The sequence below is a fragment of the Rhinopithecus bieti genome, unplaced genomic scaffold, assembly GCF_001698545.2.
Source record: "Rhinopithecus bieti isolate Rb0 unplaced genomic scaffold, ASM169854v2 scaffold_42565, whole genome shotgun sequence".
NCBI classification, from domain to species: Eukaryota; Metazoa; Chordata; class Mammalia; order Primates; family Cercopithecidae; genus Rhinopithecus; species Rhinopithecus bieti.
The window spans coordinates 1,625,624-1,644,400 of record NW_016818029.1 but is presented as its reverse complement, the minus strand read 5'-3'; the positions used below and the strand labels follow the sequence as shown (position 1 = coordinate 1,644,400).

General features: G+C 42.6%; 1 protein-coding gene across 1 annotated transcript; it reads left to right on the top strand.

Moving 5' to 3' along the window:
• Positions 1 to 11,890: 11,890 nt before the first annotated feature.
• On the top strand, positions 11,891 to 13,535 carry LOC108518301 (endogenous retrovirus group FC1 Env polyprotein-like). Its single transcript, XM_017856560.1, has 2 exons — positions 11,891 to 11,976; positions 12,311 to 13,535. Exon 2 carries the CDS (start codon positions 12,316 to 12,318, stop codon positions 13,507 to 13,509), a length of 1,194 nt encoding a protein of 397 aa, XP_017712049.1. The 5' UTR covers positions 11,891 to 11,976; positions 12,311 to 12,315; the 3' UTR covers positions 13,510 to 13,535.
• The last annotated feature ends 5,242 nt before the right edge of the window (positions 13,536 to 18,777 follow it).

Genomic DNA, 18,777 nt, shown 5'->3' with positions numbered 1-18,777 from the left:
ATCTTCCTGTCTTCTTCCAAGCCCTCCAAACTGTTCCAGCCTCTGCCTATTACCCAGTTCCACAGTCACTTCCACATTTTCAGTTATTTTTATAGCAATGCCCCATTTCCCAGTGCCAATGTGCTCTATTAGTCTGTTTTCTTCCTTTCTTTTCCTCCTTCCTTCCTCTTTCTTTCTTTCTTTCTTTCTTTCTTTCTTTCTTTCTTTCTTTCTTTCTTTCTTTCTTTCTTTCTTTTTCTTTCTTTCTCTCTTTCTCTTTCTCTCTTTCTGTCTTCTTTCCTTCTTTCTTTTTCTTTCTTTTATTTTCTTTCTTTCTTTCTTTTCTCTCTCTCTCTCTCTCTCTCTCTCTCTCTCTCTCTCTCTCTCTCGTTTGTTGAGATGGAGTTTCATTCTTGTCACCCAGGCTGGAGTGCAATGGTGCAATCTCAGCTCACTGGAACCTCTGCCTCCTGGGTTCAAGCAATTCCCCTGCCTCAGCATTCTGAGTAGCTGGGATTACAGGCACCTGCCACCATGCCTAGATAATTTTTGTATTTTTAGTAGAGACAGGGTTTTGCCATGTTGGCAAGGCTGGTCTCAAACTCATGACCTCAGGTTATCCACCTGCCTTTGCCTCCCAAAGTTCTGGCATTACAGGCGTGAGTCACCGTGCCCGGCCCCAGTCTGTTGTCATGCTGCTAATAAAGACATAACTGAGAATGGGTAATTTATAAAGGAAAGAGGTTTAATTGACTCACAGTTCCATATAGATGGGGACACCTCACAATCATGATGGAAGGCAAAGGGGAAGCAAGACATGTCTTACATGGCAGCAGGCAAGAGGGTGTGTGCAAGCAAACTGTGCTTTTATAAAACAATCAAATTTCATGCATCTTATTCACTATCGCAAGAACACATAGGAAAAACCCACCCCCATAATTCAATTACCTAAAGCTGAGTCCCTTGCACAACACGTGGGGATTATTACAAGTCATGGTGAGATTTGGGTGGGGACACAGAGTCAAACCGTATCAGAAGGTATAGAGGAATGTTTCAGAAAATTTTGATGAAATTGATAGTTTCCAACAGAATTTGCAAAATCTGGTACCTAATTCTCAAATGTTTGGATAGAGAATAGGTACTGGCTTTTCCCACTCCCTGTTAGCAAGAACATTCTGTATCAAGATGGGAAAAAAGTAGCATTCATTGTGTAGCACCTGTGATGATGATTTATAAACAGATCCAGGCTGAATCACGTGGGTGCCTGCCTCATTTAACAAATGTGTGTATAGTTTTGCATATTTATTTAGAGAGAAAACTAAGTCTCATGTGAGGAAGAAAATGAGAGCTACCAGTGATAGAATTTAAACCCCATTTCTAGCTTGCTCTTTGCTCTTTTGTTACTCTGCTCTTTGGAAAACTTGTGCCTTTCACTGAAGAACGCTAAAGCCCTTCAGGTAAAAAATAAAATAAAATAAACTACATAAATTAAAAAAAAAAAAAAAAAAAAAAAAAAAAAAAAAAAAAAAAACATGCTCCTGAGAAGGCAATCAGTCATCTTTTATCACTTGAACATACTCATTGAGGTCTCACTGCCTACACCAAGGACCTACAAAAAATGTTTTCAAACAGAATGCAATGGTCTTCCTAAGAGTAGATCAGGAAAAGAGATTTTTTTTTTCCATTCTGCTGCATTTTCAGTGATATCTGAGCATCCTAATGGACTGGCATCTTAGAGTTTTCCATTAAAACAGACTGCTGATTTGCCTATGAATTTACAGTTTAACTTGGATCCTGGAAACACAAAGAAGAATAACACATAGCTTTGCCCTCAGGGAACTCACAGGTAATCCAAAATGGACTTTGAGATGTTCATGCCCCCACAGAAATACATAAACTTACTTTTGTTGTATGTTTTGTGAACAACCTAAATTTTCCTGCTCTTTACAAACTATTGTTCTTTAAGCTAATGTTTTATAATAATTATTGATAGATGTCATGCTAAATTCTATAAGGACAGTTTTATTATTTGATCCCATTATTTCTGATCATTTGCTCATCCATGTTCAGGTTCAGTACATTTTTCCTTCTCAGAATTTCCACACTGTAGCCTTTGCTCCTTTCTAGGCAAAAAGAAATTATCCTGTTTTCCTCTTTAGAATATTATCATTCAGGTTTGGCATCAACTACTGTAATTTTTGATCATCCCCTTAACTCTCAATAGCAGCTTATATCTGGAAGGTCACTTATGAGCCTCTGCAGACCCCAAAGAGAAATTTATCTATTTGGAAAACAGAGTTTTTCAACATGAGTAAAATGACATTTATAACAATCTTCCAGGAAATATTGTATTGCTCTGAAAAATGGCACTTGTAGAGTTCAGATCTAGGAAAATTTTGCTAAATACTCAAAGGCAACTTTACAAGAAGGAATTCATTCATTTTTAAAAATGTGAAACAGAAATAATACCATCTCTAGCTTATTTGGAGAGAGAGGGAAAAAAACTTCTTTATAGTTATAAGGAGTTGGAACTAATTCTGTTTCTTTGTTTCTAGTTTGCCATATCCTGTCTAATTGTTAGGGTATGCATACCCTTCTAAATACACTGTTTGCTTTGAATAAGATCTGAGTGAGAAAGAGTTTCAGTTCACAGCCTATGGAATCTATTTGCATCTCCAAGGAAATAGTTGTTTACTACTCTGTTGTCATTTGTTCAGAGCACAACACAGAAGTGAATTCCCATCAATATTCATAGTCCTTGTAGCCACCAAAGACTCCCTGTGTGATTGTGCTCCATTTAGCTCTAAATCTGTATTCTCATACTGATTTAAACAAGAGAGCTAGGGAAATTTTGAAGTCTTTTGTTCTCAGTCACAGTAATATTTAAATAGTCCACTGGGTATGCAAGTATTGCCGATTCCCTTATTGCTTTGTTATAGTCTAACACAAAAAGATCCACCTTAGGGAAACATAATGCTCTTCTGTTCTTCTTTTTTTTTTTTTTTTTTTTCGTTTCTGATTGTGAAAAGGCTTTACCTCTTCCTTTACTAGCTTAGTTATTATTCAATTTTGTTTTTTAAAGGCATATAGTGGCAGGCATATATAATTATTTTCAAGGATGAGTTACAGCCTCCACTCCTATCCTTGCCCTAGTGTTATTACACTTACTCAGCAGGTAAACCTGAACTTACCTTGATTCTTCTTATTAAACCCTACAAAAGTTTTGGTATGCCTATAATTATTAAGTGAAAATATATAATGAGTTGTGATTGCTGCCAGCAGCGAATCTGTACAGCTCTGCAGTAAACTTGACCCTTGCCTCCTCGGAGGCAAGAATTCGGCTGAGGGGCAGAAGTAAGTTTAAGGCAGAGGGAGAGACTAAGGCAAGTTTTAGAGCAGGAATGAAAGTTTATGAAAAACTTTTAGACCAGGAACGAAAGGATGTAAAGTACACTTGGAAGAAGGCCAAGCAGGGAACTTGAGAGATCCAAGTGCCCTGTTCAGCTCTTGACTTGGGATTTTATGTATTGGCATGGTTCCAGGGTTTGCAGGGGGGTTTTTCCTCCCTTGATCCTTCCCTTGAAGCAGGCGTCCACATGCGTAGTAGCCTGTCAGCACTTAAGAGAGGCCACATGCACAGTGTGTTTACTGAAGTTGTGCACATGCTTACTTGAAACATTTCTTCCTTATCAGTCAAGCTTTCCTAGAGGTAGATCATATACCAGTTAAACTCCACCATTTTACCTCTTAGTGCACATGCTTGAGCCCACTTGCTCAACTCTTGAGATCTTATTGGGAAGCTACTGATCACCAGCTTCAGCTGTTTTCTAGCTATTAGAGACTGCCTTTCCCCGGCTGCAACCAATTATGATTTTAAAGCGACAGTTTAACAACTGGCTGATTATCACCTGATAGTTGCCTGACATTTCTTGTTGGGGGAGCCCTTCTCCTACCCTGCTCATGTTTGCATAACTACCTTCTCTAACATGATGACCATAAGAACAGAGATAAAAACCTTTTAGGGTATGTTAGGCAGGAATCTAGATCCAACATGGCGGTGTTACCCGGAGTAGAAGGCCTTTTGTTAAAGACTCCCTTCACCCTTGTACACACCCGCAGACTTACATGTGTCAGAGTTCTGGCTGGGCAACCACACTCCCCCATGACCTGCAGCTCACCTGCATTCCACAAGTTCGTAAACAGCAGTTTCAGTTAACAGTGTCCAAAGACCCCTTCCTCATGACCCTTACTCAACTCCTGCCCTAGTAGTTTCAAGACCCCCCAGGCCCTGTTTGCACAACCAGCTTCCCTACCTCTCAGGCTATAAAAAGCCCCTACCCTCCTCCCTCAGGGCGACTTCCTCAGCCCACACCTTTGGACTGAGGAACCTAGCCTGCAAGCCCTAATAAAAGGCTATTCTCACTGCCATTTGCCTTGTGCCTTCGTTCCTGGTTCAGCTCCAGCCACAGTTTACCTTTACAGGGTATATATCAGGTCAATCAGAAGTAAGAGTTCCTCTAAAAATTACATTCTATATATGTACATTATTTTGAAGTGCATATTCAGCAAACTGTAAACATGTATCCAACAAGTAAAAATTTGTTCTGCTCCTCTAATGAGAGAAATAGTTATTAAAATTTTGCTTTCTTTCCCTTCATTGTGTAATTATTTTAAAATGTGTATATATACACACAATAATTTTTATTTAAATAGAGGTATTAAAATTTCTAATCCCCCTAGATATTTGTAAGCAACACTTTATTTGGAAAATGATACAATACACCATAGTTAAAACTAAAGAAAATTGACTTGAAATTTAATGGAATAATATAAAGAAGTAATGAGGCTAGATACTAACTGAGGTTCTGGAATATACTTAGAGGGGCTTTTTAAAAAAGGGATTTGTGCTATTTGCCTAGAATGCTTTAGGACATTTAAGCCTAACAATATATCGGGGGAGGGGGGAGTAAATAAGATAGACATAAATAAAAAATTATCTAATATAATCTTTTCAATATATATTTAAGATTCTGGCTCCAGTTCAGATAAAAGTAAACATATGTCACTCTGTCTCTCTTGTTGAGTACAACGAATAACTAAAACAGATATATTGAGCAGCTCTCTGAAGACTCTGAAATGTTAAATGGTATCAGATAGAATGAAATAAGGAAATGAGTACTCAAAGCAAGACCAATTTAAGAGGGAGTTTCTTGTTTTTTGCCTCTGGTACCTCCCACAGTGGAATGAAAAGTATCACAAAGTTCAAAATTCTGGACTGAGTGTAGGCAGAAAGCTGTAAAAGAAGACCTCAATTTCTAGTCTCAGGCAGGAAAAGGAGTCCCTGGGGTCAGTTTCTGGGGAAAGTATAAAAATTTGACTATTTTGCTTTTTGTTTTTTCCATCCCAGACCCAAGAAAATCTATGGCAGTACTGTCACAGAGGTGATAACAATAACAGTGGTAGCTGGGCAGGCATTTAAAACTCTACAGGAATGCAACCCTTCCCTCTGACAAGAGAGGCCGTGGTCCTAAGAATGTGAGGGAATATCCCAATTATTTCTTTCTCTATATACCCTGCTACTTAGCTTCAGTGGCAGACACAGTTGTGGAATGTTCATAGCAGAGAGGGAAAACTAAAGCCCTATCCTTCTAGACAGAAGAGCAGAATCAGGGCCTTTCAGAACCAAAAACCAAAAAGTGTCACAAAGACTGTAAAGAGGAGAGAATTCAAGAAAGCAATTCCATAAAGTTGTGTCTGAATTGTGGGTCTCCCCTACGAGCTACATAAGCATGAATATAAACCTAACGAAAGACTCTGAGAATTGATAGGTAGGCCATCCCCAAGGTCTCAGTGAGGAGTGGAAATATACTGAATATCAGAGGTCAGAAAAGTCAGGAAACTCCCCTTAATGCTAAAACAACAAGGTTATCTGGAAAGTCCCTAGCAGGGCAAGCGGCCGTTTGTGGTTTGGTCAAAGGGCGGGAACCAATGAACAACTGACTAATGTTTAACTTTAAATGTCAGCCAATTGTAAACCTACAACTGTAAAAATCCCCAGTGACTCTGTAACTTGCTGTAACTTGTTTGTGTCTGACTATAAAAGACGGCTGAACACCGAGCTCGGGGTCTCTCCCTAGGATCGGATACCTAGCTGGAGGGAACCGAGTTCGAACTCGAAATAAAGCGATCCCTGCCGCTTGGCTTTGTCTCTGGACTCTGGTGGTTGCTTTCGGGTCATCGCGGGTCTGGGCATTACATCTTGGGGGCTCGTCCGGGATTGCCCCTAAGCCCACCAGACCCCAGGCCAACGGGTCATCGCAAAAGTGAGTAAGCCGGCTCTGTTTATATGTTGTCTGTCTGCCTCTGAATAATCCCGCGGGGTCTGTATATGAGACTGATCTAGTCCTGGCGGACGCGCTATAGGACAGTCAGTGGAGGCCGGTGGGAGACGTCCTCCGGTACTCATCTGGGGCTCTGTATTCTGTGGCCCATCTGCTTCTGGTCGGGTCCTAAGCCCGAGACGCGCTAGCGATCAATATATCTTGGTTGTTGGAAGTTATCTGTTGCTCGCCCCTTACTAATTTACCTTGATTTACAGGAGCTTCGGAGCCAGTCCTGTACCAGGCACTAATATCCCTTACCACCCATCTTCTATCAACAGGACTTCCTCGGAATGGGCAACTCCCAGACCACACCACTTTCTCTCCTTGTCAATAATTTTAAAGATGTGAGAGCAAGGGGACATGATCTCAGTATAGAACTTAAAAAGGGAAAATTAATAACCCTCTGCCGCTCTGAGTGGCCCACCTTCGGCGTAGGCTGGCCAGCCGAGGGAACTTTTTGCCTCCCCATTATCCTCCAGGTAAAATCAAGGGTTTTCCTGCCAGGTCGTTCGGGACACCCAGATCAGATCCCCTACATTTTAGTCTGGCAAGATCTGGTGGAAAATCCGCCCCCGTGGCTAGCTCCCTTTCTGCTGACCTCTGAACCCTGTAAAACCCTAGTCGCGCAACCAACTGGGACCACCAAAAGACCAAAAACTCCAACTGCCCCCTTGCCCCCTGTGTTGCCTGACAGCCAGGACCTCGCATCCTTGGAACCCCCGCCTTATCCTCCCCCTCCCGGACCCCATGCCCAAGCCCAACCGGCCGCACTCCCAGGAAGCCATGAGGGCCGAGAAGCGGCCGCGGCGCCAGGAGAAACTGAAAGTGAACATGGCTCGGGAGGGCCGGCAGGGCGAACGCGCGGGCGTGTCCAGCGTGAGGCAACTCCGCGAGTTCCCGATTCCACTGTAGCGCTCCCCTTAAGGGAAATAGGACCCCCCAATGACACAGGTAACCCTAGACTCCAGTATTGGCCATTCTCTACCAGTGACCTGTACAACTGGAAGACTCAGAATGCCCGGTTCTCTGATAACCCCAAGGACCTAACAGCCCTTCTAGATAGTGTCATGTTCACTCATCAGCCCACCTGGGATGACTGCCAACAGCTCCTCCGCATTCTGTTCACAACGGAGGAACGGGAGAGAATCCAGGTAGAGGCTAGAAAGTTGGTTCCTGGAGATGACGGTCAACCGACTGCAAACCCCGACCTCATTAATGCAGCATTTCCCTTGACCAGGCCAACGTGGGACTACAATACAGCAGAAGGTAGGGGAAAGCTACTCGTTTATCGCCAGACTCTAATGGCGGGTCTCCGGGCTGCAGCTCGCAAGCCCACTAATTTGGCTAAGGTATATTCTGTTTTACAGGGAAAGACAGAAAGCCCCGCTGTTTATCTAGAAAGACTAATGGAAGCCTTTAGACAGTATACACCTATAGATCCAGAGGCACCTGAAAATCAGGCAGCAGTCGTTATGTCCTTTGTCAACCAGGCGGCCCCAGATATTAAAAAAAAGCTACAAAAATTAGAAGATTTGGAGGGAAAACAGGTCCAGGACCTCCTTCGCATAGCACAGAGAGTTTACAACAACAGAGATGCTCCAGAGGAAAGACAAATTAGGGCCACTGAGAAAATGACCAAAGTCCTGGCGGCGGTCGTCCAAAAAGAACAACCACCGCCAGGAAGCACCCAATCCACGCGTGCCCCTAGGCGCAATCTGAGTAAAGACCAATGTGCATACTGTAAAGAAATTGGTCACTGGATAAAAGACTGCCCCAAAAAGAAACAGCGCCAGCCAGGCCAAGGACAATGGCAGCCCAAATCTATGCCGATACTAGTTACCCAAGATACAGACTAGGGGAGACGGGGTTCGGATCCCCTCCCCGAACCTAGGGTAACTTTACAAGTGGAGGGGTCCCCGGTCCAGTTCCTGGTCGATACCGGGGCACAACATTCGGTCTTAGTCAAGCCCTATGGAAAGTTATCTTCCAACTCCTCCTGGGTTCAAGGGGCCACAGGAACCAAGAAATATCCATGGACAACCCAGAGAGCAGTAAACTTGGGAACCGGGAAAGTGTCCCATAGCTTCCTGGTCATCCCTGACAGCCCTTGTCCCCTGTTGGGGAGAGATCTGTTGACAAAAATGGGGGCACAAATCCATTTTCAACCAGAAGGGCCCAAAGTGACTGACTCCCAAAACAGGCCACTATCTGTTCTTACCGTAACTCTAGAGGATGAGTACCGGCTTCACCAGGAGTTAACGCCTCCTAACCAAAATATAGACTCCTGGCTCCAGAACTTCCCGGAGGCTTGGGCAGAAACAGGAGGGCTAGGGCTAGCAAAGCACCGTCCCGCCATTTTTGTTGAGCTTAAGCCCGGGATGGACCCTGTTCGCGTGCGCCAATACCCAATGGCCCTGGAAGCCAAAGAGGGAATTATACCACACATCCGCCGACTCCTAGATCATGGAGTCCTACGCCCCTGCCACTCACCATGGAACACTCCGCTGCTACCAATACAAAAACCCAACAGTAAAGAATATAGGCCGGTACAAGACTTAAGAGAAGTCAATAAAAGGGTAATGGACATACACCCGACGGTGCCAAATCCATACACCCTCCTGAGTACCTTGAGTCCTGAAAATCAATGGTATACTGTTCTAGACCTAAAAGATGCTTTTTTTAGCCTGCCTTTAGCCCCTAAAAGCCAGGAAATTTTTGCCTTTGAGTGGACAGACTCTGAGAGAGGCATAAGTGGCCAACTGACGTGGACCAGACTGCCACAAGGATTCAAAAACTCCCCAACTCTGTTTGATGAAGCCCTCCACGAAGACTTGGGTGAGTACCGACGCCAACACCCCAGTATAACTCTCTTGCAGTATGTTGATGATCTCTTAATAGCGGCAACGTCCCCAGAGGCCTGCATCCAAGGAACCAAAGACCTCCTGAAAACCTTGGGAAACCTGGGTTATCGAGCCTCAGCTAAAAAGGCCCAGATCTGCAGGCCAGAGGTAACCTACTTGGGGTATCTACTTAGAGGGGGACAGCGCTGGCTAACAAATGCTCGAAAAGAAACTGTCCTACAGATCCCCAGACCGCAGTCAACACGACAGGTAAGAGAGTTCCTGGGATCTGCAGGGTTCTGCAGACTCTGGATACCTGGCTTCGCTGAACTGGCAAAACCCCTCTATCAGGCTACCAAAGAGCAGCAGCCCTTCAATTGGACTGAAGAGGCTGAGCAAGCTTTCCAGCAAATCAAAACTGCTCTGCTCTCGGCCCCCGCGCTGGGTCTTCCGGATGTCTCTAAGCCTTTCCACTTATACGTGGACGAAAGCCGGGGCATAGCGAAAGCAGTATTAACTCAAAATTTAGGTCCCTGGCGCAGACCGGTTGCATACCTCTCAAAGAGACTGGACCCGGTAGCTGCAGGATGGCCTCCTTGCCTCCGGATGATTGCTGCAACGGCCCTGATGGTCAAAGACGCTAACAAACTGGCCATGGGCCAAGAATTACAAGTCACCACCCCTCATGCTGTCGAAGGCATCCTCCGACAACCCCCTGACCGATGGCTCAGCAATGCTCGGCTTACCCATTATCAAGGGCTGTTACTAAACCCCCTCAGAATAACATTTAAGCCCCCGACAACCCTAAACCCAGCATCATTGCTGCCAGACCCAGACTTAAGTAAGCCGCTCCACAACTGTGCTGAAATACTAGCCCAGGTACATGGAGTCAGAGAAGACCTCCAGGACCGACCGCTACCAGATGCAGACCTCACCTGGTTCACTGACGGAAGCAGCTTCGTTCACCAAGGACAGAGGTATGCGGGGGCGGCGGTAACCTCAGAGACTGAGATAGTTTGGGCTGAGCCTTTACCTCCAGGAACATCGGCTCAAAAGGCTGAGTTAATAGCCTTGGCACAAGCCCTGAAACTAGGCAAAGACCGTAAACTGACAGTATATACTGACAGCCGGTATGCATTTGCCACTGCCCACATACATGGGGCTATATACAGAGAGAGGGGGCTTCTCACAGCTGAAGGAAAAGACATTAAAAATAAAGAAGAAATCTTAAATCTTCTGGCTGCCCTTTGGGAACCCAAAAAGCTGGCTATCGTCCACTGTCCGGGACATCAAAAAGCCACTAACCCAGTCACTCGAGGAAACAACCTGGCTGACCAGACTGCAAAAGACGTGGCTAAAACCACTCCTCAGCTGCTGGCCCTCCAGCTGCCTGATCCCGGGCCCAGAGAATTGCCCTTTCACCCAGAATACTCAGAAGAAGACCTCCAGTGGATAAGTAAACTCCCCGGAACACAGGTCAGTAATCAGTGGTGGAAAGATTCTAACAACAATACCATTCTCCCGGACAGGTTGGGGCAGCGAGTAATAGCACAAATCCACCGAAGCACTCATCTGGGCCCGCGGCGGATGTTAGATTTGATTCAACACGCTGGACTAAAAATTAAAAACGCCCCTGAAAAAGTAGACGCCACGGTTAAAAACTGTGTAGTATGTCAACTCAATAACGCCAGTCACGGGACCCAGACCACGGGAAAAAGACACAGGGGAGATAGACCTGGTATATATTGGGAAATTGACTTTACTGAAATAAAGCCAGGAAAATATGGATACAAATATTTACTAGTTTTTATAGATACATTCTCAGGATGGGCAGAAGCTTTTCCGACAAAAAAAGAAACTGCACAGATTGTGGCCAAAAAGATCCTAGAAGAAATCCTGCCCAGGTACGGCTTTCCAGTCATGATAGGGTCGGATAATGGGCCGGCCTTCACCGCAAAGGTAAGTCAGGGACTGGCTTCCATCCTTGGGGCTAATTGGAAACTACATTGTGCTTATCGACCCCAAAGCTCAGGTCAGGTAGAAAGAATGAATAGAACATTAAAAGAGACCCTAACTAAATTGACCATGGAGACTGGCGCTAACTGGGTAGTCCTCCTCCCCTACACTCTGTTCCGGGCACGTAACTCTCCTTATAAACTAGGACTTACCCCTTATGAAATAATGTATGGCAAACCACCCCCTATCCTCCCTAACCTTAAAGACAATCTCCTCAAAGCTGACACAGATAATGGTCTTGAACTTTTGTTCTCCTTACAAGCCCTACAGAGAGTTCATGAGGAAGTCTGGCCCAAGCTAAAAGAACTATATGAAGCTGGGCCTCCACCCATTCCACATCAATACAAACCGGGAGACTGGGTCCTCGTCAAGCGCCACCGACAAGAAACCCTAGAACCCCGGTGGAAAGGACCATTCCAGGTGATCCTGACTACGCCTACGGCCCTCAAAGTGGAAGGCATCGCCGCCTGGATTCATCACACCCACGCCAAGCCTATAGACCCGCTCTCGGACCTTGTTACATCCTCGACGGGAGAGGCAGCAACCTGGACAGTTGACCGGACCAAAGAAAACCCTCTAAAACTTGTTCTACGCCGTCAGCAACCTAAACTGTAACTATGACACCTACCTCCTTTATAACTCTTCTACTCTTATGGATCCCTTGTGGGGAGACCCAGGCGAACCCGGCAACATCCCCTTTCGCTTGGCGTTTCTTCCTGACTGAGAACTGGACCAATTATGCTCAGACAGAACAAAAGGGCTATGTATTAGGCACTGCTGACTGTCCCCCTGGGGGTTGTAGCACTCCCATCCATCTAAATTTCACTGATTTTAAACACCAGCCAGGAAAAGCAGCACCCGCAATTTGTTTCCTCTTTGACCAAACACTCTCTTATTGTAATAACTCATGGGTAGAACAAAGTGTCGGCTGTCCATATAGGTCCTGCAAAATCCACACCGTTAAAATCCTAAAAACTTCTGAGTCCCTATCCAGTCAAACGTGGCAGTCACACAATTTCTTTAAAACCACATCAGGCTACACCTGGGTTATCTGGGACCCCTGGGACTCCCGCTGGACTTCCCAGCAAAAAGGGGCTATGTACTTGACTTCAGGAACTACCTGGCCTAGTAGCCGTCTCTTTCTCTGGCGTTCCCTTGTTCAGATCCAGACCACCCTACACGCGGCTATACAGAACCAGGAAAGGGAATTAAATGTCCAGCTTTCAACTTTAACTCCTACCCGCCCCTTTTCCTGGTTATCCCTATTAAGAGAAGGGTTAGAAATCGCAAACGCCACTGGCCTAGGCAATCTCTCTGCATGCTTCTTCTGCGCGGCTCTAGGGCGACCGCCGTTAACCGCAGTTCCACTTCCAGGCCCGTCTAACGCTTCTCTCAGCCTAAACCCTAACAATAGCCACATACCACCCCCGATCCCTGACGTCCCCTTGTTCCTAAACCCTGGACAGACACAAGTTTCCTTTTGTTATTCAAATGCCGGCACTACCCTCTGTAATACAACTTCCACTCCCAACTCAACCCTCTTTGCCCCTCCCGGTTCTTTCTTCTGGTGCAATGGGACCCTATATAAGAACCTTTCCACTCAGGCCACTATAACCCTACTGTGTCTCCCTGTCACGCTAGTCCCCCAACTAACCTTGCGCACCCCTGCAGAATTTTCCAGGTGGGACTCCGCCCCTTTCCCTAGACCAAAACGAGCTATATTCCTCCCCCTAGTAGCCGGAGTCTCACTCACCACGTCCTTAGTTGCTGCAGGACTAGCCGGGGGAGCTTTAGGTCACTCCCTTATCAGCACTGCAAAACTCTCTCATCAATTCTCCATAGCTATGGAAGCTTCCGCCGAATCCCTTGCCTCATTACAGAGACAATTGACTTCCCTTGCCCAAGTTACTTTACAAAACCGCCGTGCACTAGACCTGTTAACGGCCGAAAAAGGAGGGACCTGTCTTTTCCTCAGAGAAGATTGTTGTTTCTACATAAATGAATCTGGACTCGTAGAAACGCGAGTTCAACAACTACATAAACTCAGCCTAGAATTGCAGAAACAACAATTCACCTCTGCTGCCAACAGCTGGTGGAATTCCTCCATGTACTCCCTTCTAGTGCCCCTCATAGGACCATTCATAAGTATACTTCTCTTACTCACTATAGGACCATGTATAATAAACAGATTAACAAACTTTGTAAAAGAAAGACTCAACACTGTCCAGCTTATGGTCCTGAGAGCCCAGTACCAACCTGTACTCACCGAGACTTCCGAGTCAGACATATAAGACCCAAGATTGGCTCTCAAGATACTAGAGAGAGGGGGGAATGAGGAGTGGAAAAATACTGAATATCAGAGGTCAGAAAAGTCAGGAAACTCCCCTTAATGCTAAAACAACAAGGTTATCTGGAAAGTCCCTAGCAGGGCAAGCGGCCGTTTGTGGTTTGGTCAAAGGGCAGGAACCAATGAACAACTGACTAATGTTTAACTTTAAATGTCAGCCAATTGTAAACCTACAACTGTAAAAATCCCCAGTGACTCTGTAACTTGCTGTAACTTGTTTGTGTCTGACTATAAAAGACGACTGAACACCGAGCTCGGGGTCTCTCCCTAGGATTGGATACCTAGCTGGAGGGAACCGAGTTCGAACTCGAAATAAAGCGATCCCTGCCACTTGGCTTTGTCTCTGGACTCTGGTGGTTGCTTTCGGGTCATCGCGGGTCTGGGCATTACATCAGACTGTGGCTTCTGAATGGCAACACACGGGAGACAACCAAAAAATACTGCAAACTCTGAAAATTGAACCTACTTAGAACCATTGCTTACAGAAATTGGTTTGGTACTTTTAGCTTAAATCTCCAAGTCTATGAACATCTCTCTCTCTCTCTTTTCAATAATCTCCATAAGAATTATATAAGACCCAGAGTCTCATAACACAGTATATTAAGTAACCAAAATGCAATCCAAAACTAGTCAGCATAAGTAGACGCAGGAATCAACAGATGCCAATCCTGTCATGATCCAGATGTTGGAATTAACTGAAAAAACTTTAAAGAAGCTATTACAGTCAAGCTTCAAGAATTAAAGGTGAGGCCAGACGCAGTGGCTCATGCCTGTAATCCCAGCACTTTGGGAGGCTGAGGCAAGCAGATCACGAGGTTAGGAGATCGAGACCATCCTGGCTAACATGGTGAAACCCTGTCTCTACCAAAAATATAAAAAATTAGCCGGGCGTGGTGGCCGGAACCTGTAGTCCCAGCTACTCCGGAGGCTGAGGCAGGAGAATGATGTGAACCCAGGAGGCGGAGCTTACAGTGAGCCGAGATCGCCACTGCACTCCAGCCTGGGACACAGAGCAAGACTCTATCTCAAGAAAAAAAAGAAAAAAGATTGAGGTGTACCTTTTTACGAGTGGTTCCTCTGGAGAAACTGGCTTGACCAATTCAGTGGAGATCTATTACCACAGGTAAGGTTCCTCAAGGCTGAGGTACAAAAACTAAAAATAAATTTGCTGGAAAGACACAATAGCAGAGTAAAGAAGACAGAGAGTCAGTGAATTTGAAGACAGTTTAGTAGAAATTATCCACTCAGAATAATAAAAAGAAAAAAATTGAAAAAATTAAACAAGTTCATGGATCTGTCAGACAACAGCAACTGGTGGAATATGTGTTTGGTTATAGTGCCAGAGGAAAGAAGAAAACAAAATGTAGGGGAAAAAGGGAAGAAATCATGGCTGAAAACATAACTGAATTTGGTTAAGTAGATAAACTTGCAGATTCAAGAAGCTCAGCTAACCTCAACTAAAATAAACACAAATAAATCCATGCCCAGAAATATCACAATCAAATTTCTGAAAATTAACAACAAAGAAATCTTAAAGCCAGAAATAAATGACATATGATTTATAGAAGACAATGATTTAAATGACGATGGACTTCTCATTAGAAACCATGGAGTCCAAGGGTACTGGGATGATATTTTTAAAGTAAAAGAACTATCAACATTCAGAGAAAGCAATATGTAAGAATAAAGGTGAGATAAGCACATTCTCAGATACAGGAGGCCTAAGATAATTTGCTACCAGTATATCTGCTCCAAAAAAATGGTAAAGGAGTATCTTGAGAGAGAAGAAATATGATACTAGAGGGAAAGTGATAACTTTAAGGATGAAAGAACCACAGAAATGGTAACTATCTGTGTAGATAGACTATTTTTCCTCTCCTGAGTTCTTTAAAATATACGACGGTTGAAAGCAAACAATTATAACCTTACCAGTATTAAAAGGTAAGTTTCTCGACATGATAAAGAGGCACTTATGAAAAATCTACAGTTAACATACTCAATGTTGAGAAACCTAAAGACTTTCCCCCTTAAAATCTAGAACAAGACAAGGATGTCTGCTTTCAACACTGCTATTGAACATTGTGTTGTAAGTTTTAGCCAGAGCAGTTAGACAAAAAGTAAAAGGCATTCAAATTGGAAAAAAAGAAGTAAAATTATGTGTATTCACAGAACTGACCCTATATAGGGGAAATCCCAAAAGAATCCACAGAAATTACAAGAGTTAATAAATAAATACCTCAAAGTCACAAAATACAAGATCAACACACAAAAATCAGTTGTTTCTGTACACCATCCATGAGAAACCTGAAAAGTAAATTAAGAAAGCAATTCATTTACAACAGCATTTAAAACAATAAAACACCTAACAATAAATTGAACCAAGGAGGTGAAAGACTTGTACACTGAAAACTGCAAAACATTGTGAAAGGAATACATGGAAAGATAACCTATGTTCATCAACTGAAAAACTTAATGTTAAGATTTCAATGCTACTCAAAGGAATCTACAGATTAAATGCAATTCCTATCAAAATTTCAGCAGCCTTTTTGTACAGAAATAGAAAAATTGATTCTCAAATTAACATGGAATGTAAATGGTCCATATTACAATACAAGTGGTACATACACACAATAATTAAAACAGTGCACTATTGACATACACATATAAATATAGAAATACAGACAAATGGAATAGAACTGAGAGTCCAAAAATAAATCCATGCATGTATTACCAACTGAATTTGACAAGGGTGCAGATTTCTTTCCATTGGGAAAGAACTGTCTCTTCAACAGGTGATACTGAAGCAACTGAATATCTGCAGTCAAAACAATGAAGTCATTTGAAGTTATTTGAATGAAATTCTACTCAACATTATATACAAAAATTAATTTAAAATGAATGAAAACCTAAACATGGAGGAAAATCTTCATGAATTTGGAATTGACAATTGATTCTTAGGTATGACAGTAAAAATAAGCAACAAAAGAAAAACATAGATAAGTTGGACTTCATCAAAATTAGAAAATTTTGTATCTTAAAGGAAATTATCAAGAAAGTGAGAAGACAACAAACGGAATGAGAGAAAATTTTTGCAAACCATATATCTCATAATAGCTTATTATCCAGAATATATAAATAACAACAACTCAACAACAAATAAACAATCCAATCCAAGGATTGGCAAAAGATTTGAATAGGCATTTCTCCAAAGATATGTAAATGGTCAATAAACCGGTGAAAAGATGGTCAACATCATTAGTCATTAGAGAAATGCTAAAAAAACACAATGAAATACCATTTCATATCAACTGGCATGGTTATCATCAGAACAGCTGGAAAATAACAAATTTAATATACAAGAAATTTCTACAATTTAATAATAGGACAACACAAATTATTATTATTATTATTATTATTATTATTATTATTATTATTATTATTTTGAGACAGAGTCTTGTTCTTGTTGCCCAGGCTGGAGTGCAATGGCACAATCTCGGCTCACTGCAACCTCCACCTCCCAGGTTCAAGCGATTCTCCTGCCTCAGCCTCCCAAGTAGCTGGGATTACAGGCACACACCACCACACCAAGCTAATTTTTTGTATTTTTAGTAGAGATGGGGTTTCACCATGTTGACCAGGCTGGTCTTGAACCCCTGGTCATCCACCCACCTCGGCTTCCCAAAGTGCTGGGATTACAGGCGTGAGCCACGGTACCTGGCCCAACAATACAATTTTTTTTAATGGACAAAGGACTTTAGACACTTCTCCAAATAATATATACAAATGGCCAATGAGTATTATGAAAAGATGCTCAAAGTCGTTATTCATAGGAATATGTAAATCAAAGCCGCGAAGGGATATTGCCTTATCCTCAGTGAATGGTGATCATTAAAAACACAATTACAAGTATTGGACAAGATGTGGAGAAATCAGAACCTTCATACATTGCTAGTGGAAATGCAAAATTGTGCAGCTGCTTTGACAAACTGTTTAGTCATTCCTGAAAATGTTATACATAAAGTCACCCATATGACTCAGAGAGTTTACTACCAAGTGATTAAATGAAAACATAGATTCTTACAAAAAGCTATAAACAAAGTTTACAGCAATATTTCCTAATAGTCAAAAGCCGAAAACAATTCAAATGTTAATCAACTGATTTATACATAAATAAAATTTAGAATGTCTATACATTGTACATAATTTGGAAATAAAAAGAAATGAATACTGATATATGCTACCGCATAACTGACCCTTGAAAGCATTTTGCTAAGTAAAAGGATCAAATCACAAAAGCCACACATTTTATTGTCCCATTTATTTGAAACTCAGTATAAGCAAATCCACAGAGACCCAAAGTCAATAAAAGTTTGTTTAGGAGTGAGGGTGGGAGTGGGAAGAGGAGATGGGAATTGATTGCTTAAGTCTCTTGGTATAGGGTTTCTTGTACAAGGGATGAAAAGTTTCTAAATATTTATTCTCTTGTTTAAATAAACACTAAATTTTCCAAAAATTTAAAATGCAATTTCAACTTTTATTTTAGATTTAGGGGATACATGTGCAGGTTTGTCACATAGGTATATTGTGTGATGCTGACCTTTGGAATATGAGTATTTCTGCTACCCAAGTAGTAAGCATAATACCCAATAGTTAGGTTTTCAAACTTTGTCCTCCTCTTTCCCTCCCCATCTAGTAGTCCCTAGTGTCTATTGTTGCCATCTTTATGTCCATGAGTACCCAATGTTTAACTCTCACTTATAAGAGAGAACACGCAGTATCTGACATTCTGGTCCTGCATTAATTCATGATGTTGAGTATTTTTTCATATGTTTGTTGGCTGCATGTATGTCTTCTTTTGAGAAGTGTTCACATCCTTTGCCCACTATTTAACAGAGTTTTGTTTTTTGCTTGTTTAATTATTTAAGATCCTTATAGATTCTGGGTGTCAGACTTTTGTTGGATGACTACTTTGTGAATATTTTCTCCCATTCTGTACATTGTGTTTACTCTGTTGATAGTTTCTTTCTCTGTGTAGAAGCTCTTTAGTTTAAGAAAATCTCATGCATCAATTTTTGGTTTTGTTGCATTTGCTTTTGAGAACTTAGTCAGAAATTATTTCCCAAGACCAGTGTTCATGATGGTGTTTCCTAGGTTTTCTTCTAGGATTGCTACAGTTTGAAGTCTTACATTTAAATATTTTATCACTCATTTT